The 23,775-nt window shown below is 39.6% G+C and overlaps 1 protein-coding gene across 1 annotated transcript; it reads left to right on the top strand.

The window, feature by feature from the left end:
- Nucleotides 1-954: 954 nt before the first annotated feature.
- On the top strand, nucleotides 955-15,200 carry palmdb (palmdelphin b). The gene is made up of 7 exons (XM_041961825.1): nucleotides 955-999; nucleotides 4,254-4,334; nucleotides 5,937-6,067; nucleotides 8,076-8,190; nucleotides 10,083-10,107; nucleotides 11,466-11,576; nucleotides 13,102-15,200. The coding sequence occupies exons 1-7, from the start codon at nucleotides 955-957 to the stop codon at nucleotides 14,388-14,390; spliced, it is 1,797 nt and encodes a 598-aa protein (XP_041817759.1). The 3' UTR covers nucleotides 14,391-15,200.
- The last annotated feature ends 8,575 nt before the right edge of the window (nucleotides 15,201-23,775 follow it).

Below are 23,775 nucleotides of genomic sequence, written 5' to 3' on the forward strand. Positions count from 1 at the left end.
ACGGCTATAACATAATAAGACTGTGGTGGTTCCACAGTCTTCACATTCCTCGAAATAATGCCTCCATGGCATTATAATGACAACATACAGGGTACACACACAATGAAACAACTAACATGTGTTGTATAACAATGTAATTTTTTTTTCAACGCTTAAGATTCATGCAAAGTGTCCTTGGGTTATGTGAAACATAACAAATACATCAACAACAAATAAGTGACAATAATTAATTATTATTGGTAATGTAACAAAACATGTTTCTACTGCATTCACATGTTAATATAACTTTTACACTGTTCCTGTATTTTTTAGTAATAATATCATCTGCTGATGATATGATATGATCATCATGGCAGGGTTTCGTAGGGATAAAAACAGGTGGAGAATTTGAAAGCACACTTTAGTCACCCCCTTTAGTTTATTTATGCCTGAAAGGTTTTTGCTACTGTGGTTGGAGTTTTGAGCCTTTAGAGTGCTGCAGGGATACTAGATTTTTGTAGGCCAGCCAGGAGTTTGCATTGTCCTGCTTCCCTCGACAAAAAGCCAAGAGCACAAGTACAATGAAAGACTGGTGGGTAGACAAGTTCCCATGTTTGGCCTGATGATGTTAAATGTCCTCAACAACCTCTGTAGTCTCATTTAGCCACTTGTTAGCAACTGCCTTTTTTAGGCTCATAAAAGCTTTAAAACTCCAGGGGAGAATTTATTGGCATATTTTATTTTGTAGAACAAAACATGGAAATCATTAAGCCTGTGTTAACCACAGACTTTATTTCAGGCATGTAACGATAAACCTATTAAAAAAACCTACTGACTTCAAGATGAAGGAACCAAAGTTTTAGGACTCATTCCTGCAGCACTGTATTTGATATAGTGTTTGGATTCTATCTTGTCCTCTCACTTCCTCCTGTAGCTCGTTCACTGCCACGTTCTCTGTCTGTCCTGTAGGCCATCATGGAGGAGGCTGACCTGCTGAAGGAGAGGCTCCAGGCGATCACGGTAAGGAACAGTCCTGTGCTTCTGGGAGTAATAGGAGAAAGCTAGGATACGAATAATGTGTGTGTGACATGTTGAGGGCTGATTTACTGACTTGAACTATTCTTTTTTTTGTATTTGGGGGAAATTGTATTTCTTATTAGGTGGAGAGACTATTTCACTTAAACCTTTCCAGATCAACACTGATTGTCCATAGTGGTTCAGAAAGCAGAGACATTCAAACTGGTCTGTCCACATCACTCATTTGCAAGTGAATTTGGTTCAGGGTCCTTCCACCTTACTCTCCTTCGTCAACCCCACAGAAGAATCATTTTCCTCATGGAGGCCGAAAGGTTAGAACCCCCAGCCTCATGATCAGATGTCCCTCTGTGACACAATGAATGTCGGGTGTCTGGACATATCTGCAGAAGACTGCCAGGGATGGATCCAGCCTCACTAAGCTCACAATAGTGACATTACTTATAATGCCACTCATTGATAGTGATATACTTATTTATTTATGGTAAATGTATGATGAGTAACATACTGTTACTGTTGGCAGACTGTTGTCAGTGCTCAGGTACAAGAGTTGATCCTGAGATGTGTGTAAGCATTTAGGATGCACTGCAAACTGTTGTGCTGAGCTACATGTCTGTAAAGAGAACTCTGAAGATTTCTGAGTTTAAATGAACTCAGTCTAGAGAAATGTGAGTGAGCAATTGTAAAAACTGTAATGATGAGCCACTGTGAAACCCTTTAAACTGCAGTGTGCACAGACAACTCAGTGGCTCCTCTTCAGAATTAAGTCACAACTAAGAGCAGCATGCATTGGGTCAGACAACAGAAAATGTTCTCAGGCAGTTCATTTTCACCTATAATGCCATCTAGGAAACGTCTCCATATAATCTCTTATTTGTATGTATCTTTGTTTCTGGCAATATTACTAACTGCATCAGTCCTGCAATATTGGGTCTGAAGAAGATGCCACGATGCAGCCCTGAAACAGGAGTCATTTCCAAGCAGAGCCTGAAAATAAAAAGTGTGGGTGTGTAGTTACAGCATGACAGAGCGGTAGAGGAAAACCTTCAGAGTTCTGGCAGTAGATGTGCAGGTCAGTTCCCCTGACAGAGTAGAGGGGGGCAGCACAGCTCTTATCTGTGATAGAAAGATGTTAACACAATTCAAAAAGCATTAATACAAACTGGTGGTCGTTTAAAACATGGTTTTGGAGCTGTGAAATGTCATCTGCCTGAGAGAATACTGCAGACATATTTATTGTTCAGACAGTGTGTGTGTGTGTGTGTGTGTGTGTGTGTGTGTGTGTGTGTGTGTGTGTGTGTGTGTGTGTGTGTCTGGGTGGGGATCAGAGTGATTTCACTCTCTGGTCTCGGATTTGTTAATTTTCTTAGTCTGTCCATTAGATCACACCCAGTCAGCACTAATGGGATTTTGATGGCCCCTTGGAGTGTGTTCATGAGGAAAGACATGTTTACATGTTCACACTGCCTGTATCACCTAACAGCACCCTCTAATCAACACTGAGTTTCAAAGCTTAACACAAGAGGGAATTTTGGGCTCATGGTGCTCTATTGTGCACTATAATGAGCACATAAAGTCACCTTCAAACTCATTGTTTCATCCATCAAAGTTATGTTCCACAGCCAACTTTCTAAACCTCACAGATTCTCATTTGTATTCCAGGGGAGATCCCGAAACTTCCATAGATTTTTTTAGTCAATATTTTAGGTTTTAAAATGTTTTATACTGAATTTGAGTACCAGATAATTCACAAGACATGTAGAATATTTTTGTTTGGTGAAATGGTGGCCCCAAAAAGCAGTCATGTTATTGAGTATTTCAGGGTTTAAGCATCTCTGCTGCTTTAATTAAGGGGTAGAACCAGTACATACAGAATATGTATATATGTCTATATGCTGCTGAGAAAGTCATTGTCTCTCTTTCTACTTAACCAACACATTCTTAGTCCCAACGCATCACATATGGATGCTTGATTAGACCAATGGTGTCACTTTTTAAGGCACTGGGTCCCCCTTTAGTGTTATATTTCAACATGCAGGGCTCCGCAGTGAAATTAGCAATAATAAATGTGGAATGACCGGTCAGCAATATCCAGTTAAACTTTCCAATACAGCTCACTGAGAATAATAATAAACACAAAGTTAACGTTGTGAAACGGTCCACTTTGTTCAGTTAGAGCAACAAAGTAAGATACAGTTAGCACTGTGAGTCTGTTTACATTGTCCCTCCAACCTGTGCCAGCTCAGCTGTCAATCAAGGATTGGAAGAATATTTTTGACTGTTTCTCAAAATCATTTTTTATACAATAACTTCAACATGATTCTAGCTGCAAAAAGCAAAGAGCTGAAAAATAGCTTTGCTAGTGAGAGAAAACTAATTGGTATACTTTCTGGGAGGATTGCCAAAGCATTGAAAAGAGTTTTAGGGGCCATGAAAACCCCTGATTCTGCTTATGCTGCCGGGATATTTAATTCCGAACACCATCATTTTAATTCCAGTCACCTTCCCAGAAGCACAATGGTTAGGGCTTTATGTTGGCATTTCACACACCTATGAAACCCCACCCTTCTGATAACTAAAGCTGGAAAACAGAACAGGATGACTAACGAGAGTCTTTTGATTGATAAGCCTCTAATTATCATGGTGCCAGTTGTCTCCGTGAAATGGTTTTCATGGTCCAGACATTTCATTAAAGTGACATCACTGAGTGTGTCAGAGACAGACACAGACACAGAGCGTACTATAAATACTAGCAGACGTCATTAGGAATATCCCCTTTCAGTGAGACTTAGTGCCACACTGATCCAAGATCCAGGAGCTAATTTTAGCTCACAGTGACCCTACACAGCTAACATCCACGAACACAGGGCTGTGTTTTGATGCTGAGTTAAAGATTAAAGCCATTAAACAGTGCGTTTGTCTGTGGTTTTCCAGGCAGGACAAGTATGTGTCCATTATTAAATGACTTTAAATGTCTACCTGACAATCTAATTTAATCTAAGATCAGTTAGAGTTTCTACAGCAGGGCAAGTTTTGGGGGTAGTGAACAGGTGGATGCACCACAGAGACACAAACAACAGGTAGGCAGGGTTAGGTCATGAAGCTTGAGTTGCTCTTTAGCTATGGCTGTTGGTGTCCAGCTGTCAGCTCAAGGTTGAAGTGTCAGCACAAGAAGACAACAGGTGGAATAGTTTCCATGCTGTAAAATGATGCAAATGTGCGTTTGATTTCCCCCACAGGACAAAAGAAGAATCCGGGAGAACATTGCCATGAAAAGGAGACAAATCGAAGAGGAGAAATTAAAACTCCAATACATAAAGGTAATTTTTACTGTAATGAACTACTGAGAAAATGTGTTACAACCGATGTGTTAAAATGTGGTGTAACTTCCTCTTCCATCTAATAAAGCACATCATAGAGTAGAAATTTGTCTCCAGCACTCACTGAACAGAGACTGTAAAGACTCCGGGAGGAACTCTGGGATGAAGGCTGTGTGATTTAATTTACTGTCTCAAAGCTAATAACACTACAGCAGTCTCTGAACAAGGCCAGATCTTAATCTTACAAATATTAACTGGTTCCCCCCTGCAGTAGCATTGTGTAACTTGTGATATTGTTCTTATTGAACCGACTGCTGCTTTTCACTCACATGTTGAGAGTAAGCATTGTTTTAGCTACATTCCTTTCAAGTGAACCTCTTCTGGCACTGGGATGCTCCAAATTGACCAGGGTACTGGTATGTTTCCAGCTGCTTCCTTTAAAGTTGCAGTATGGTCATTATGGCCACCAGGGGGCAGAAAAAGTCCAAAACAAACTCACAGTAAGGAGGTGTTGATGCAACTCCAGTCATTTCTGACACAGTTGTTACTGGTGGTGTGTATTGGAGTGCATGAGATTGAAAGGTGTTGAATGATTTTTTTTTACACATTTTGGTAATTGCTAACGTGGTAATGCCAATTAAATTCAGTTTTCATTGATAGAGACCTCATTTTCATGATTGTAAATACATATTAATATATTATTGGTTCTGCCCGTTACTGCCTTAAGTTAGGTAATGTTCAGTTATAGCATCTTTTAAGAAACATATTGACAGTAAACGTTTTTGTTTTGTTTTTTAACTTGAAAAAAGTTTTCAGTATTTTATTCAGCCCTCAGTAGAGTCTGCACTCATCCCCTTAGGCTGCAGTTACACCCTCTGCCCATTAGAGGGTAGACCACTAACCTGTAGAAACCGGAAAGGCATAACCCAGGGCAAAAACCCACCAAGAACTTAGTGCTGACTGACAGGATTAATTGCTGTGAGATAATAGAAAGAGCAAGAGAGCAACATGTTTCTCTCTTTCTTCACTCATCTGGCTTATGGTGGCTGAATATTACAAAGGGGTGTTTAGAGATGTTATTTAAACTGAAACTGTAAAAGTAAGACCAAAAAGACCTGTAAATACCACTGAAACACGTGTCTTGCTGACAAAATGAACATGTAGCGTTGCTTTTGTTAATACACTGACCTCTGCAGTTTGTCATATAGTCATACCCATCTCTCAGGGGTCCAAGAGAAACTGAGGAACATGTAACACCTTTTAAATGGTAACTGATGGTGAAAGATTTCAACTTTTATGAACTAATAAAATGATCCTGTAGAGTTGAAATGAACTGTAGGCTCATTACTAACCCTATACTGCAGTCTTATACTACCTGAAGAATGTGAAACTCAGAGGGCAGCTGAAGGAGAGGTGGGGAATGGGAAGATCTAGGAAGATGCAGGTCTTCTGGGAACAGAGAGGCATTGAGGCTGAGGGGGGGAACAGGAAGGCAGAGCATACAAGAAAAAAAGAATTCAAAATTTAAAATATCTATACAACTCTAAATACTGTTGGCACATTATACTGAGGTTTCTGTGTTTTGATGTGTGTGACTGACAGAAGAAAGCCCTGAGGGAGCAGTGGTTGATGGATGGTCTGAGTCAGCAGTCACAGGAGGAACAGGAGGCCATGAAGCTTCAGGCTCAGGATGAACAGCAGCAGAGTGATCAACTGCAGAGCAACATCTCCAGGTAACCTAACCCTGAAAGCACCTGGAAACTGCAGTAAATCCCACAGTACGTCCCACACTAGACACAACAGGCAGAGAGCAGGCAGGACTGAACAATCATATGTTGAAATCCCTCTGGTTAAACTCTGACATGGAAAATGAACTATCCTAACAGCATGCTCTGCTTCCACAAACAGGATTATGAAGGAGAGATATAATCTCAGGAGAAACATGTTGTTTTTTTTTTTTAATTCAGATGGAGAATGTGAACTGTGAAACACAGGAAAACTGATTATATGTGTAACGACATGTAGGTTTTCCACTAGTCCGTTATGGATCGGGTTAAAGGTTTGGATTTGTGAAGGCCTCAACTGACAATATCTCTTTCCAGACTCAAGGTCCCTGATAATCCACAAACCTAATTGTTTTCAGTTTTCATAGGGACTATTTCTTTAGCAGAAAGTTGAATGTCTCAGAACAAATTAAACCAGTACTATTCAGGGCATACTGCCTTCCTACCAGAGCTACACACAATATAGCCTGTATGCTTGACTGGAACAAAGTCCCCCCAATTTGCATTGTTCAGCAACAGAGGGGACAGTGTAATAGTAAAATGGTAGCATTACATTGCTTTTGTTTAAATTCTAGCCATGGGTGATTGTACTTCTGTCAGTTTGAACAAATACTGTAGTCGATTTGACAAGAAGTGGTGGAGGAAGTTTAGTGCTTCTAGGCCTCATTGTTATTTTCCATTTTGTTCCATCTTATTGTATAGTGTGAGACTGTGGAGAAGTTAGTTACATGATACTGTATTGTAAGTTTAGTAACAAATCATGTGTGTAAAGACTTATTTCATCCTTTGAACTGGCATCCTGAATTTCTTCAATTTTATTGTTTTGTCACACTGTTACTGCAAGTGGTTTGATACAAATGGCGAACACGGATAGTGACACTGAGCATCCTGTCTGATTCCCTATTGAAGTGTGAAGCTTGGCGAGGTGACCCTGTTTGTGACATTGTAGCCTTTGGTGATGTGTACAGTGCTGTTATCCAATGGATGAATGACTCGCCAAAACCAACCTTGCGCAGAATAGTCCAGTTCGCTTCAAATGTGTTTTTGGCATCTAATGACACAGTTATGGCTTCGTTCTGTTCAGATATTTTGCAAATTAAGTTAAAAAGCCTACTGATGTTATCTGAAGCATTTCTGTTTTTGATGAAGCGTGTCTGCTCAGGGTGTTGTAGCAGAGGGTTAACTGTGTCAATTATGGTTGCTAGTGTTTTGGTAATAATTTTTAAATTAGTGTTGATCAGAGAAATGGATCATTACAGTAACAGTAATATACATGTGTATAGGTGTGGTGGAGGCAGCTTTAATTTCTGCAGTTACTCTCTAAAATAGTGGTGAGAAAAAGTGGTATTGTCAAAGCGATTAATTTGCTGTGATGTGGGTTTCATACCAAAATCCCATGTAAACACAGTTTCAGGTACAGATAACAGTAATATTTCTATTTCTGTAATATTTAACTCTAACATGTAATATGGTAGGGTTGTGCAGAGTTGTAGTGTAGCACTAACATTCCGATAAACCAGTCTTTGTCAACACAGCACATTGTGACTAGAAACATTACATTTTTGTACCTGGAATCTGGAACCTGGTATCACCCTGGTTGAGGTTTCACATGAGCTAAGCTGATACTAGAAGGTGGAAACACTGGAGACCACTGTCTAGAATTGTCACTTGCACAACATGGAACAACTTGTCCCCTTTGCTGTAGTATAGATTTTACAAACACTCCCCGGTCAGCTTTTTCTGACGCTTTGTCTCCTTGCTGTATTTTATAAGCTATACTTTAAATTGGAAGTACTTTATATGCAAACACAGCAATACTACCCAGAATACCATGTTCGTAAAGAAAAAAAAAAAAAAAAAGCAATTGTGCTCTGCAGCTGGTTCAGAGCTGCAGAAAATGCTGTTCAGCTAAGTGCTTATTCCAGGAATTAACACAGTTGGTTACTGTCTCGTACAGAATAGAGAAGGAGATTGAGGCCTTGGAAACGCAGGAGCTCAGCATCTCTGCCAATGAAGAAGTAGTTCTGAAGCGGTTAAAAGAGGTGGAGAGGACTGCTGAGGACATTATCAAGGTAGGCTCAAATACACAAACACACTAGCTGCCTTTTAGTATTCTGTTTGCTTGACTGGCTCTTACACTGTGTGCTGCTCACTGATTAATTCTGCTCTAATATGCAACTTTTCACCTTGAGGCAATGAAGCATGATGAGATCTAATAATCCTTTAGCTTTTCACAAGCATCATTTGCCAATTCCTGATGTGAGAATGAAGTGTTGTCATGACACGAGTCTGTATATTTCAAGCATCCCTCCTAACAGATATGATGATGAAGCATTGAGGTAGAAAATACTGCAATTCAAAGGCTGTTTTACTTTTGCTTCTCCTTAAATATGTTCTGTCTTTCTGGTAAAAGTCACATCACTGTTTTCAGCTATGAAGCACTCATAATGAACCAAAGCTGGAGTTCAGGGCTTTAACATACAAATGAACATCTGTTGCATCGAAGCCCTTGCTAAACAAGTTCATACAATGCTGATTAAGCCTATCGCTACCAGGTAACAGGTATCTATCTGTATTTTGCAGTGTATTGAGATTTTAAATCTGTGTCTGTGGCCTCAGTCTCATGCTGGCAGTGATGTATGTATTTCATAACAGCCAGAATTGATTGGTTTACAGAGCGGAAGGTGGTGCAACCGTAGCGATGGAGAAGGCTACTGCTACTAGGAGTATGGGGGAGCCTATGACGTCCCAAGCATGTAGACAATGTTTGTGTAATTACTCTGCCAGAAGGGATAGAAAACAAATCTTCCACACTGCAGATTTAAAAATGATTTATTAGTTTAATGTGCAGCTTCACTTGAGTCCTGTAGAGAATATTTCTCTGTAGAAGCTGATTCAGTCACCAACATATGACATCAAACTCAACACCACCTGAAGGTCTTGTTTTTGTTGACCTCCAGTGCATTCACCTTTCACCTTGCAGTGATGCAGAAGTTGTTCACAATAACCTCTGAACGGCTTGTTGGTATGAATGTGAGAGTGAATGGTTGGATTTCTGTGTTACTGGGTGTTGTTGCTTCATGACGATGAGTTTGAGTAAAAGAAGAAAAGTAAATGAAGGTTTTACGGCAGTTCAGTCATTGTTTCCTCCAGTTTCAGATTAAGGTTTATATAATATGATTCTTTATCTGTCAGTATGTACTGTGGTGCCATTGTTGTTCTAAACATTTGTTTGTGTCGGCACCTATTAGTATGTAATTAGAATGTAAAATGGAATTGGGACACAGCAATAGTTGGACCAAACATAGTCTTGTCTTGATTAAATCCACCGCTTTTATCCAAATGTGCATTTGTTCTTAAAACAATAAGCTTCACTTTAAACACAAAATAAAAATAAATTCTCGTTCTTCTAGTAGTTTGCAAACTCTACTGTTTGATATCCTAATATTATACCACTTTCAGCAATGTGTGTATAACCTCAGCCATAACCAACCTCATGTCTCGCCGCAACTGTTTTTGGAGGTAATAGAAAGTTCTGAGTCTGTCTGATATGTGGGCTAGAAGAGGAAGAATCTGAACTCACTTGGCTATAGCACTTTCTATGAATATACTACATTGAATTCAAATATGGTTGTTTCCTACTCACCCCATGCTGCGTGTGGCTCTTCCTCTAATCTCTGCTTGTTTCTAACAAGATGCACTCACTGTGTGGGTGTGCTTTGGTTCACAAGAGGCTGCTTTGGGTAAATGAGGTGGCAGGTAAATGGATTGTGGGTGTGCAGTGTACAAGGACTCATATGCATGAACATGCTTTCTGGTTGCTGTCTGTATTTAGACATAAAGACACAGTGAAATAACTGTGACTTTAATGTGACATAGTCATGGACTGCTGATGCTAAACACCATGTGGACTTCCTGCCTCTCTCACCACTGTGACCCTAAACTACTCTGTCTTCATATGTAGGAGTTAAATGCAGACTTCTCGACAGGTAAACATTTTTCTAGTATTTTCACATTTCTATAGACATAACAGTCTTTTGTGTTTTGTTTTGTGAAAACTAAAATAATGATTAAAAGATCTTACATTAGTTAACATGTTGACAAAACATAAATGTTAGTGATTTAAATAGTTCTGATTCTTTTAATCAACTGTCAATATGCTAACCCTTTCAATTTTTGCTTACAATTCAGACAAGGACAGAAATGACTGAGTAATCACTTTTGAGGCTTTATTGCATGCCAATGTATTCTCTGTATTCTCATTGTCCTAAGATTTCATTTTCTTCAAATGATGAATCATAATTTTCTGATTTTTCAAATTATTAATTTCCTTAAGACTATTATACCAAGACAGTGATTTAAACATGAAGCTGTCTTGAAATAACCAATAGTTTGTGTTTACAAGTGAATAATCTGGAGATACCAAGTTGTGCCATAATTGGAATGTAAGGCTTAAAATATTTCTCACCTGTCATTATTACCCTTTTGACAGACCATAAAGAGCAGGTTCCGAGATACGTTCTAAAATCCTGATTGATATCTGTGGATTGTGATTAAGGGCCTAGTTCAACATATTGGAAGAAAAAGAACAATGACTTACTTTCTTTCTGCATGAGATGTCCAGATAGATATCAATCTCCTGTCCATGTGTTGAGCAGCTGGGGTCAGGACATGGTTAGCCTAGCTTAGCATTAAGACTGAAGCAAAGGAAAAAAGCTTGTATAGCTTTATCCAAAGTTCAAAAATACATCTATCAACAGCTCTGAAACTCTCTAATCAATAGATTGCACCATGATTGTTTAATTCATATACAAACCAAAATGTAAGTACATCAGTTAGTTTTAGGGGCAGTAGCATGTTGTTGTTGGAACTATTTCTTAGCAAACAATATTTTTCAGTTTTTCCAAACACGCAGCACAACATTTCATTTTTAAACCTCTGTTCATGCACAACAAGTTACAGTGTGTGACACACTGAGCTTTCGAAGTGTTGGTAGGTGTTATGTGTAATGTTGGACAGAGCCAGCTTAGCTGTTTCTCTCTGCTTCCGCTCTTTATGCTAAGCTAGGCTAAACCCATTTTGACTCCAGCTCTGTACTAAACACTAAGTCATGGTTGATTATTAATCTTCTCACCTCACTTTCAGTGAAGACCCATATTTCTGAAAAAAATAAATAAAATTATTACTTTAAAATATTACCTTGGAATAATGGTCCTAAAAAACACAACATAAGCACAATTTGTTATCTTGTGATGGAAAGATGACTGGGTCATAATAGTAATAATAATAGTTTGACACCTCAGTATAACATGATTCCTAAGTGGTGAATGGTGTATTTTGTCCTCAGATTTGACACATCATGTCACCTCGCCCCTCCCAGATCTAGCGTCATTCATCCCATTGGCGGCAGCAAAAAACGCTCCTATACGTGAGCCTGGCAGTGAAGAGCCAAAGAAAGGTACATCATATAACTAGTGCATATGCTGAAAAAACTTTCTGACTTTCTGCTTCATCATGTCAGGATAATATTTGACAATATGAAAAGAGACATGTTATGCACAATAGGATAGGAAAGAAGTATAATTATAACTGTGGACAGACTTTGGATGCTCACTAGCAATTTCACAGCTCAGTCTCTCAACTCCATGGTTATGCAGACATCCATCTTGTGCACCAGAGGCACAGCTGTCTGCTTAAGACGCCTCCTGGTTCCATTATGCTATTTTAAAAGCTGCAATTTTACATTTCACCAGGATGCAAATTATGAAGCACTTAGATTCGACTGTGAGGAGAACAGAATATTCTCATGCCTACCATTTTGCAACTTTCCATCAGAGAAAGCAAAGTTTTCATCAGAACGAAAAAGACTGAAGCACATTAAGTGATTTGCAGCCTTCAATCGTGGAAAAAGGCTCAAGTTTTGACATTAATGTGTCTTCATCAGAGTCAAAGCGTTGACAGAGCCAGTGTCAGTGCCAAGCCACATTTATTATGATCACAGATATACCTTAAACTTACATTAAAATTTGTACCAAAAATGCAAGTACTGCTTTAAATATGCATCATCATTGAGAGGAAACATGACAAATTCAGATTTTCATCAAGAGCAAAGTGTTTCATTATGTTAAAATATGAATCCACTGTGCCTCTCTATGAAGCAGTGACTCAACTATGCCACCACCTCTGGGCAGAGGGTGAGATTCTTTTAGACTATGTCTACATCAGCGGTGGGGAGCGCTTCTTGTCAAGCGCCGAATCAATTTTTATAATGTTCTTCCAGGGTCATACAATACAAACCTCTCACCAAATGCCTGAAGACGTTTTGCACACTCACCAGCATTATATCTCAGGCAAGTTATTGTTCTAATTTGGTAATTAAAACTTTGGTGTAAAACAGGCAACACAGCATATTACGTATGCATACTCACCTAACAGGGGAATATCACACAAGCGGACCATTTGAGGCTGGCAAGTGCAGAGAGCGGACAGCTGACGTTCACAGATATTTACACTCCATCTTCCCTGAAATGTCCAGATTTTTGCTCAGTTTTATGGCCATGCTGTAAAATACTTTGTAATACTATTGTAATAGGTACCCAACAATTAAATTAGTATAAATTAGCTCTAAATTCCTGCCTAAGATCCAGATTATTGTTCATACATACCCTGTAACAATAGAATAGTTACCCAGTTGTTAAAAAATGAGGTATATAAATTCTTTGTGGGATCCCAAATTGTTAACCCCTTATTCTGTAACTTCACATCACATCCCCCAGTACAAATATGTTCTGGTACATACAGCACTGGTACGCAGTTACTACAAAAGATTACACCTGTAACTCTGGGGTAATTACACTGGACGTTGCAGGCTGTGATCTAAAGTGGAGAATCTAATATCAAGAAATGTTCAATGGCAAGTAGCATCATTGAATAACATTTGTTTTTATCCAAAGATATTCATTTAAGTATTTTCTTCATTCCAGCTACATTTGCAATGGAGATTAGCGTGGAGCATGATAAGAGAACAGGCAAAAGTCAGGTGGTCTCCACAGCAACAACCACCCCTGAAACCATCCAGGACAGGGCGCTGAAGGTATACGATGATGGGCGCAAGTGTGTATATGCACTGCACCCAGATGGAGACAAAATGCTCAGTGGGCCAGTTGGAGAGATGACGCTCACAGACGTAGAAGAGCTGCTGCATCAGGCCACAGATAAGAATATACCCACCGAGGTGAAGTATCATCAACCTGTCTATTCTGTAGCCTACACAGGGGGGAGTAGGCCTTCAACACCAAAGACACCAAATAAAACACAGCAGGAAACCCCAACACCCAACCCTAGCCCCTTCCAGGGCACAATCTCATCCAGAAATGGAGCTCAAATCTGCAGAGAGGAAAACCAGCGAAGTCAAGGCCTGGAGGGATGTAACACCTCGAGCAAAACACCCAGCCCAAGCCTCATCCAGCAAGGCTCTATGTCAAGAGCACAAAGACCTGGAGAAGAAGCTAAGCTGCTCCACTCTTACATTCCAGCACAATCAAACAGTGACTGGCATCACATCTCACAGCCTCACTCCAAAACTCCACAAGGACTCACCATCAGCAGAACAGATGTGAACAGTCCAAACCCAGCAGCTCTTGTCTCAGTCAAAGCCAGGTCAGAAGGAATGCCAGCACCTACACAGCCACTTTACATGGCTGTGGATAGCCGTAGTCCTTCACAAGCCAGCCACGAGTCCAAAGTTGATCCTGATGCCTTGATAAAGAGTTCAGGTAATTCTAACCAACACTTGCCTTTCTGTGCAGAGAATATCGCTTCTCTGAACCTTGGCAACACCCTGCCAGAGGGACTAAAATCCGAACCTGTTACCATGATATTCATGGGCTATGAGAACGCTGAGGACGAGGAGGAAGAAGACATCCAGGCTGAGCTGGTGATTATAGGCAACAGTGATGATGATGATGACGATGATGATGAGGCTCAATATCTTAAAAATGAAAGTGATGAGGAGCACTGTCTGTCGTACCACCCTGAGGGATACAAAAGTAAGGTCTTCCAACCCAAAGTGGGTATTGCCAAGGTTACAGGCTGCAGAGACATTATTGAAGACACCTACACCAAATGGGATGATTTAGGGCTCCACAAACCAACTTTCATCCACAAGCCTGGAAAGCACAGTCCCTACCTGCAGGGACAGGGGCTGGATGAGTCTGCAAACAAAGGCAGCATTAATATGGAGAAAATGAAGCTCTGTTCCACTGGAAGATAAGACTCATCTGTTAATGAGAAACTGGGTCACTGAAGAAGGAATGTACAGTGAATCGTTAGGTGATTTTGTCTTTCTGTTTTCATTTCCTTCTAGCCCATCACCATGTATTTTAATGGTCTATAGGTTTGAACATATTGTGTGTGTAAATGCATAACCAGAGTCAATTAATGCAAAAAGCTTTATCTTGACATGTGAATGCTTTGTCTTGATTGAGGGAAACATCTGACAGACACAGACATTGTGTCAATCAGTCCTTGTGCTTGGGTGATTCTTAAAGCTTTATTGCCACCTCCTGGCATTGTAGGTTAATTACACAGTCACATTAACATGGGCACAGAGATCATCAAATCCTGACCAGTGCAATTTTAATGTTTTTGATAGCACTGTTATCATGTCGTTATATACTTTATAAATGGTCTAGAATTTGTACAAAATGCATTAATGTTAAATAAAGCCTATATTGATGCTTTATAAGTTACTACAAAGCCATTTTGAACACCTGCCAGAGATAAAGTCTCTTTTTGCTGCCATGTTATATGGCTCCAGTAAAAATTGTCTTGTCCCTTTACTCAATCAGGAAGACCCTTTGAAAGGACAGCTAGAGCACTTACATAAATGGACAATTGTGGTAGAGAAAGCCTTTGCTAATGCCTTACTAACATACTTAACTGCAGGCCTGATGTCAAAGTGACTGCAAACCTAATAGTTAAATTCACAATCATTGATGACTCACTTTCTAAGTAGCATTAAGTCGGAAAGTGTAAAGTTTAATAGATTCTTCTTAAATTGACTTTGGTGTGACTGCAGTACTTTGGCTATGAGGTAAGATTTTTTACAATCTAGCAAACCAAGTCGAGGTGTCACAGTTCTGACCTCAACCTCATCCAACACCATTGGGATGAAGTGGAACACCGACTGTGGGTCAGGCCTTATCACCCAATGTCAGTGTCCTCACTCATGCTCCTGTGACTACATTGGAGCAAATCCCGGCAGCCAGATTCCAACAATGACTCGAAAACCTGAAACCAGAAGAGTGGTATAGGATGCCACAGTAGCACATTAATACACATAGTGTCATAAACACATGTTAAACTGTCACACATGAGAGGAATGTGAATGAGTCCACACACTTTGTCATACAGTGAACATGGCATTTGTAACTCATGTATTTACCATTAATAAAGCTATCTGCAACATCTTAGAAAAATTCTGTCAGTACGGCTTTCTTAAAGCTGTGCCTTTTTTTCAAATGAAGGTGTAAACCAGTGAACAAGATGTAATTTTGTATGATATTCTAATATAACTACTACTACTGTAACTGACCAGTGTGCTCTTACTTCCCCTGTGATTAAAAAGATTTCATCATCAACTAATGGTGACGGTGTTGTTTTTGTACATCAAAAGACTTCCCATCATTCAGCTGACTGCTGACTGTCATTTTACTAAAGGTCTGTTTGATATTAGTCACTTGTATTCACCACCAAAGCCAGTCCAACTACAAGATCAGGATTTTGATTATGCTACATTAAAATGATGATAATTAGTGATTTGAATAGGGCACATGATTATGCTTATAAAGGGGTGTGCATGTGTATGTCTAAGCTCCTCTGTATAAAGACAGGACAGCAGGTTTGCGCTGAATCCTGTTGGCATGGACACGAGGACTAACAGCTGAGTGGAATGAATCGCTGAGAGAATGCTGTTGTTCTGTTCCTCATGTAAAACACTTGTCCTTGGTTGCTTTCTCTTCCCCTCCGCGTCTCTCTGTGGCATTATGAAAAACACGGAGGAGGGTGGAAAAAAACGAGGTGGCACCTTAGATATCATGCTTAAAGGATACAGTTACATAACAGCAGTTTCTTATGTAAGACAAAAACCTGAAAAGTGTGAAACCTAGGGCATGCCATAGTTATTACTGTCACCATAATTTAATATTCACGGTGTATGTGGCTGGAAGAGTGTTCTTAACCACTGAGTGAATATATTCCGTTGTTCTCCTCTGATAGGAATGCACATGCATTGTTAGCTGAAAACAATATTACATTTCTTTGGTTGATAAGATGACTCATATTCCTCTCATCATGCATTGATTAGAGTTAACACACTGTGCATTCAGGTAGCATTTCCTTCCTGTTCAGCCTCTGAACATCTGTGGTTAAGGTTTGGTTAACCACTTGGTTAAGATTAGGGGAAGATCATGCTCATGTTTAAAAGAAAACCAGTGTTGACTGTTGGAGATGTGTGAGCACTGGTATCCATTGTCAAGGTTATACACTTTGTTGACCCATTCATCCGCCCCAACCTCCTCATTACTTTCTTTTCACTGTTATTTTCAGTGCTGGAGCACCACAGAATGAAATTCCCCAATACATTCTCAGATATCTCAAAACCTATACAAATAAAATCAAACTTGTATGCATGGATGGATACCACTATAGGTAAGCTAGAGAATATATTAACTATGTTAGGTGAAATGACCAGGTTGGATCTGGCAGGAAATCTGTTGGGTTGGGTACTGTTTATCAGTATTTTTGCCAGTTACAGCTGACAGGCACAAGCTACCATTGGGTAATGCGATGGAGGAGCGGCAGTGATTAAGTGAATGGTCGCTTTATTTGGAAAAACACTAGAACTAATTACATCATTGTTGCCAAACAGAAGCTACTACAGTGGGCTCATTTGTTGTCTGGGCTTTATACCAAGATACTGCGAGTGATGAACTGATTTCACAGACACATTAAGGCATAAAAATTATACATATAGCCCACTTTGGTTTGGTTTTGTTTTGAAAATATTTCTCCTCCTCCTGAGTAAAACAACACTTGTCCAATCCACGCCACATGGCTATGCGTACAACAGCCACTGATAAACATGCAGCTGTCTTCGTCAGTGTAGCCCTCACAACCAGAAGAGAGGACAGAACTCAGGTGCTATTGAGAACCTGTGGACACTGCAGCAAGTGCAATATGCATTAACTGGCTACATCGATCAAAAAATGTCAACAGGTTGTAAAAAATGACAAAAGGGTTGTGTTCACCTCACTAAAGGTAGACATTTCTGAAGGTAAAGAACCACCATGAGCATTCCAGCCAGACCCAGCATCCACCTGTTGGTTACTGGTCCCATGAGGCGACCAACAAGTGTGGGCATGTTGAAACACTTGAAATGCTTTCTTGGCCAGAAGTCCATGAAATTAGTGATTTAATGGAAGGTAGTTGCTTTTATTTGTTTGTATACTAAGCTTCATATACTGCTAAATACTCAACCATAATATCATCTTATTTGATTGCACTGATGTACTCTTTTTGCAGTGTTAACAGTGACACAACAACTCTGACTCTCACATCCCATGCCAGTGTCAAAAACTCTATAACAATGGCCTGATGTACCACGTCTGCAGCGGCACAAGTCATCAAGTAGAATTACTGAAACACTGTAGTTAAGTACAGTCTTGAAATACTTTACTTTAGTATTTCCATTTCATGCTACTTTATAGTATTTCCTCACTACATTTTACTTCTGTAATGGTTTCATTTGGATAACTGTTTGAGGCTTAAAGATGTCAAGAAAAGAAAAGTCAATTTCTCGATTTGTTTTTTACTTTGCTCTTTTTCAGCATTGTAGTTTCCCAGAGGAAAAAGTCAGCCTATTATAATAATAAATATTTTGAGTGTACAATATGAACTGAATCATTTATGCTTTAGAGATATGAATCAGTTTGTAGTAACTCATTCCAGATCCAAGAAAATAGAACAAGTATAGTTTTGAAGAGAGTCTAATAACTTTAGGTAATAACAATGTATCACATAACAATATGAGAACAAAGGGAAAGGGGGATATGTAAGTGTAAACATACACGTAATTATCACCTGAATCTACAACTCCTTTCACTGTCACTGTCACTCACTCACTGCTCTCATAGAGTAGTTTTCGGTCAGAGTGGACTTATGTTTTCAATGAGAAAGCTCTGAAAAACCACTGCACAGGTCTGCTCAGCAGCAAGCTAGAGATTAGATTAGAGATTAACTGGTGAACATAGTGGTGCATGACATGACACAGAAAGTAAATCTATGTGGTTTTGTTTGTTTGTTTTAAGCAGCAGGAAAGCAGGCCTACAGAATGATTTTTCAACTATAACTCCAATCCATCAGTTGAATATATAAAAAGTAGGTGTAAATTAAAGAAATGGACAATCAGGCGTTGCTGCAAGCACAGAGAAATAAGTAGGAGATTCAAATCAATCCCGCTGTAGGATTGAATGCCTGTATGAGCTCTAGATGAGCTCCTCTCTGCCTGAGTGTGTGTTCATCAGAGAAAGCTCAAGTATTGGCTGTCTCCAGTCCACCCCCCCCTTTCACCAGCCATCCAATCAGAGACTGCAGCAGCCAGCAGAGCTGCCAGTGTGAGGCTGCACTCAGAAACAGAGCAGAATCCTCTGCATTAAAGCGCCACACTGTCTCAGGTAGGTCCATTAACACACACACACACGCATTCAAAAGTTTACTAAAGATTTTCCTTCGTTTCAGAGTATATGTCCACACTGCATTACATATTACAGCTGCTAAAATGGAAATCAAGTATTGATGTGAACGGAGGGATGCCGCAAGCCTCCCAGCAGAGTTATTGGGTTAATAATATGCTGTGTACCGACTAGCTGCAGCAGTCCGTGTGTGTGTGTCTGTCTGTGTGTGGGCTTGGAGGGTATGAATAAGCGGTGAGGTTAAACTGTCCTTGTGCAGAGTAGATAAATGCTTACATTTTTGACTTGATGATATTTTCAATTTTGACCTTTGATGCTGATATCAGTTGATTAAATAATACTTTTAAAGGGTTGGCTGACTTAAATGGAAACATTTTATCTGACTAGCAACATCTGGCTATGAAGCCTTGGTTGAATTTGTCCATATTTGGAGATATCTGTTTTGGTGGAAATATATTTTTAGTAATTTGTGAATAGAGGATTTAAGAACCCTTTAGTTAAATTTGGCCTTTGCATGTATCCACTAATATGCACCGAACAAAACTCCCACAAGTATTTCATCGAGTATATCCAGTCCTTTAGTTAAGCAATTGAGGCTGCCAGATATAAAGGTATTCCTGAAGAGCAGTATTTATGTGTTTGTCATCTTTAGTGTTGATGATGTATTGTGACCTGAGGTTTCAACGATTTGAAAAAAGAGAGAAGTCAAAGAATCCCGATCAGCTGTAGTTGTCTGAATGTGCTGAGTATTCTCTTTGATGAGGAGGTTTCTGTTTTGATGAAATTCATAAGAAAGTATGTCAGATTACACAGATTGCTGTGTCTCAGTTTATAAGACATTTATGTTGTGTAAATTGCTGGACTTACTTACGTATACATCATCATCATCATCATCATCATCATTGTCATCATCTGTTACCATCATCTTGATTGTTGCTGTCTAGTGTCTTCTAACAGGCAGGGCACTATATAGCACAGAACATGTCAATCAATCAGTCAATCAGTTTTATCCAGTTATGAATGGTAAGTCGAATGTTGTCCCATATTTCAGTCAATTCAACAAATCCCATGAAAAGACTCAAAAAACACAATTTACTGGTCTACCTCTTATTATACTCTTATACTTCAATACTCTATCTGTGGCTATCTGCTCCAAGCTCTTTGATTCCTATTGAAGACATAAATCTTTAAATACACCAAATATAAACTTTCATTTTTAAAAAAGGCCCAGCATCTTCCTAAAACAGATGGTACTCCAACATGTTGAAATAGTTTGTTGGAGACTGTTTTCAGCAGTGGATTAATCCACATTTTGTGCCTTTTTGAATACTATGTGGCATCTATGTGGCATTGAGTCAGAACTACAGTGTGTGTGCTCATGGTAATAGTGTAGTTTTTGGACAACAACGGAGAAGGAAATATAGATTATTGACAGCCTTACCTCTTATAATATAATAATATTAAATGAATTCTTAATAGTAATTTCAGTGGTGTTTCTTTCTGAATAGACAGTATAAAATGATGGCTTTATATTTGCAGTGTAGCCTGCAGCTGTCTTACACAGACCACTGCAATGATTGCATGTTTTTCTCACTGTAGAGAGGGATGGCTTTTTCAAGGCTTTCACAAATAGAAAATGAAAACTCTCACATTTGTCACCGTCTGTGTGTAGCTACAAGAAAGACACAAAAACACACACACACACACACATGCACATGCAGACACAAAGCATCTCAGAGGGATTAAAATCTTTCAAAGAGATAAACTCTTATATAGATAGTTATCCCCACTTTAACAGACTGACTGTCGTATTTGTCTCCTCTGTTAGGCTGAAGCTTTGCATACAACTGAAGACAGTGTTTCTGTGTGTGTGCGTGCTTGTGTGTGTGTTTGTGTGTGTGTGTGTGTATGGGGGGGAATAAATCTGTTTATGCCGTCACATTATGGGGACTTGCATTCCTTATGGGGGAAAAAACAAAAAAATTCTGGAAATACGACTGTGTGTGTGTGTGTCTGTCTGTGTGTGTAGGTGGGTGAGGGTGTTGGAATGAAAGAATAATGTTTCTCGCTTTCTGCAGTGTTGAAGACAAAGAAAGCCCTGACAGCCCTCACCTCTTCATTTACTGTCTACAGGTTGAAATATAGTCTGAAGAAATCAGGCAGTGCTAATGGAGGGTGAACACACACTGAATTCATTATTTTTAATGGTGGAATACAATTTACCAACTTTGTGTAGCCCCATCTAAATCTTGATGGAATAATTTCACGACGGTGCTGTTTTGATGCCTTCTGCCTCACATCACAGACTGGACAGACTTTTGTCTTCCCCGTATCTGTATCACTAGAGAAAAGACTTTCACATCCAGTAGAAATAAAAAGGCTGAAAGAAGCCTTTCCGTGTGGAACGAAACATGTTGCACATTTCAAGCCTCCACTGCTGCTACATAAACTTCATACCACTGACACAAGAGGTGCTTTTTCCTCCAGGATTTAAACCAATCACTCCCCATTTCATAGAGATCTCAGACATTGAATTTGGAAGATAACCTCCTGATAATGCTTCCCACCTCATAACCTCAACATGACATTTCAGGGCATCAAATTCGGATGCTTGTCACGCCCCTCGGCAGACGGTACCCTTGAGCGCCTGTATGAAACACACCAGGTTTCCACTAACTCCGCTGGAGGAAAGTAGGGTGGATGGATGGGTCAAACAAACACGTGACTTTCATCCAGGAGACCAGGGCTGTCATGAGGAACCAAACGTGGACAGTCATTTTGAGATGTTTCACATGGTGATAATAAAAACAGTAGAATGTGGCTTTTTATGAGTCTCAAAGAGATTTTCCTCACCAGAAAAACAACTGTATCAGATGTTTGTTCAAACACTTAAAACAAAACCATGTTTACAATTTCCTCACAACAAACAAAGATGGAAGAGGTGTAATATTGATATTAGCACCACAAATGGATGAATGGACATCAGTCTTTTCACACTGAAGACTACTGTCAGCATCTCCAAGAAACAGTCAACATTGTTTTCTTTCAGCCACAGTTTTTGTCTAACCCTGTAACCAATGCTTTTTGTTTTTTGTTTTAACCATGACGTGACAGCCCTGTCTGGACAGGCTGCTCAGTGAAGTTGGTTCACTACGTCCAAACTAAGCTGGTTAAATTTGTTAAACCATCTTTTTCTCTCCGTTTCAGCCCTCCATCCACATTAAAATATAATGTTTCTTACCCAATAACAACATAGTGTTTCATCAAAACCTTCTCCATGTTTCAGATGTTTCAGCGTCTACGAAGTCAACAGTTTTTACAGAATGATGATGATGATGTAAGTGAGAACACATTTAAGATGCATTTCCACTGCAGGGACCAGGGTGTAAATTAAGGTCATTATTTTAACCCCAGGAAGTCCCTGCTCGGAGGGTAGTACTTCCCAAAAGTACAGAAACTCTGGGGGTGGCGCCTGTTGAGCTGAACATTTGTAATTAGTCGAATTCTTGCAGAATTTTGTGGCCAGTCACAGCCAGGGGAGACTGCCTAAGTTAAAATAACAGAAGTCTGTATGCTGCACTGCAAATCGCTTTTTCAGACATCAGCAGACTAATTTGCCTCATTGACGAGACTGCCTAAACCTCAATAGGCTGAAGGAAAATATTAGTTCCTAGAAAGTATAATAAAATAAAACTTCTGGGTATTTTGATGGAAATGTGGCTTTACATTCACAGTAGCAACCTGTTACTGTTAATCCATATATACATGCAGCAGGTCAGTACTCAGATTTCTTCGCTAACCCTGACCTTATTTTCCCAAACCCCCAACCCAATTACACACACCAGGTTTCTTGCTTACATGAATATGAGCTTGGACTGCAAAAAGCCAACCTGAGTAAAGACACTCACTATTGTTGCTGTTTTAATATAACAACCCAATGCATTGTGGGCTATTTCTTTGAATAAAATAAGCAGAGTTACGGACTCATGGCAAATGTGGAGACAGGACTCAGAAAGTCGTCCAGAAAGCTTGTTGATGACTCTGCTGAGACTGAAGAAAGAATGAATTTGAGAAGAGAATCATATTTAAAAAAGACAGCAGCAGAAACCTAGCTGTTTCCCTGTGCTACTGGATAAATGTGACCAGCTGAGAACAGCTGGTGTCTCATTGACAGCCCCAGACAACGACAGCACGGAAATTATGAGTGAGCACGAGTGAGAAATAAACTACAGAGCATTGAAAAGAGTCCTCTCCCTGACTTAACTTTCACCAGAGCGTCACACATTCACAAGAGTGTCAAAACAGTACAATTCTTGATTTTTTTAAGCTTAATTAGAGCTCTCACTATTTAGATGGGACACACACTTTCGATTGTGATTGACACACAATGTGTGTCTGTCATTAGGAAACAGCCTCAGGGAGCATCATCTCCACTCTCAGCCTTACTTCACTGACAGTTCTGCCAATACTGTGTGTTTGTGTCAGTGTAACACTGTTCACACACGAGGCCATCCACGTTTGCTTTCATTCAGTTGCCGCTTCACCAAAGCATCACCATATGGACTGTACAGCAGCCCTGTTTGTGTGGTTTGTTTCTAACTGTCTGTGTATTTTGGATGCTGTTCTCTGGATATGATTTCTTTGTGGACGATCTACTTCATGTTGGCGGTATGTATAGTACAGCCCTATGGGGTGTTTGGTTTTAACTCTATATGTTTAAGTGGAATTTCATCTACAGCCATAGCTTTCCGATTTGTTTAACTATCTTCAGTACATCTTAACTTTAAAAAAATAAAACTTAATGAATGAATGAATGAAGTCTTTATTTGGAACATGTAACCAACAAAGCAAAACTTATAAATGTAGTTTTTAGCAACGACTGCAGCTCAGGAGGTAGAGCGGTCA

Source organism: Chelmon rostratus, chromosome 20 (genome assembly GCF_017976325.1).
Source record: "Chelmon rostratus isolate fCheRos1 chromosome 20, fCheRos1.pri, whole genome shotgun sequence".
NCBI classification, from domain to species: domain Eukaryota; kingdom Metazoa; phylum Chordata; class Actinopteri; order Chaetodontiformes; family Chaetodontidae; genus Chelmon; species Chelmon rostratus.

What these genes read in the sequence shown, in the direction of transcription:
- palmdb (XM_041961825.1), top strand. Translation starts at nt 955, where the DNA reads ATGGAGGAGGCTGACCTGCTGAAGGAGAGGCTCCAGGCGATCACG. An exon ending in CTGCTGAGGACATTATCAAG is followed by an intron (nt 8,191 to 10,082) that starts GTAGGCTCAAAT and finishes CTTCATATGTAG; the next exon opens with GAGTTAAATGCAGACTTCTC. An exon ending in CAGTGAAGAGCCAAAGAAAG is followed by an intron (nt 11,577 to 13,101) that starts GTACATCATATA and finishes TCTTCATTCCAG; the next exon opens with CTACATTTGCAATGGAGATT.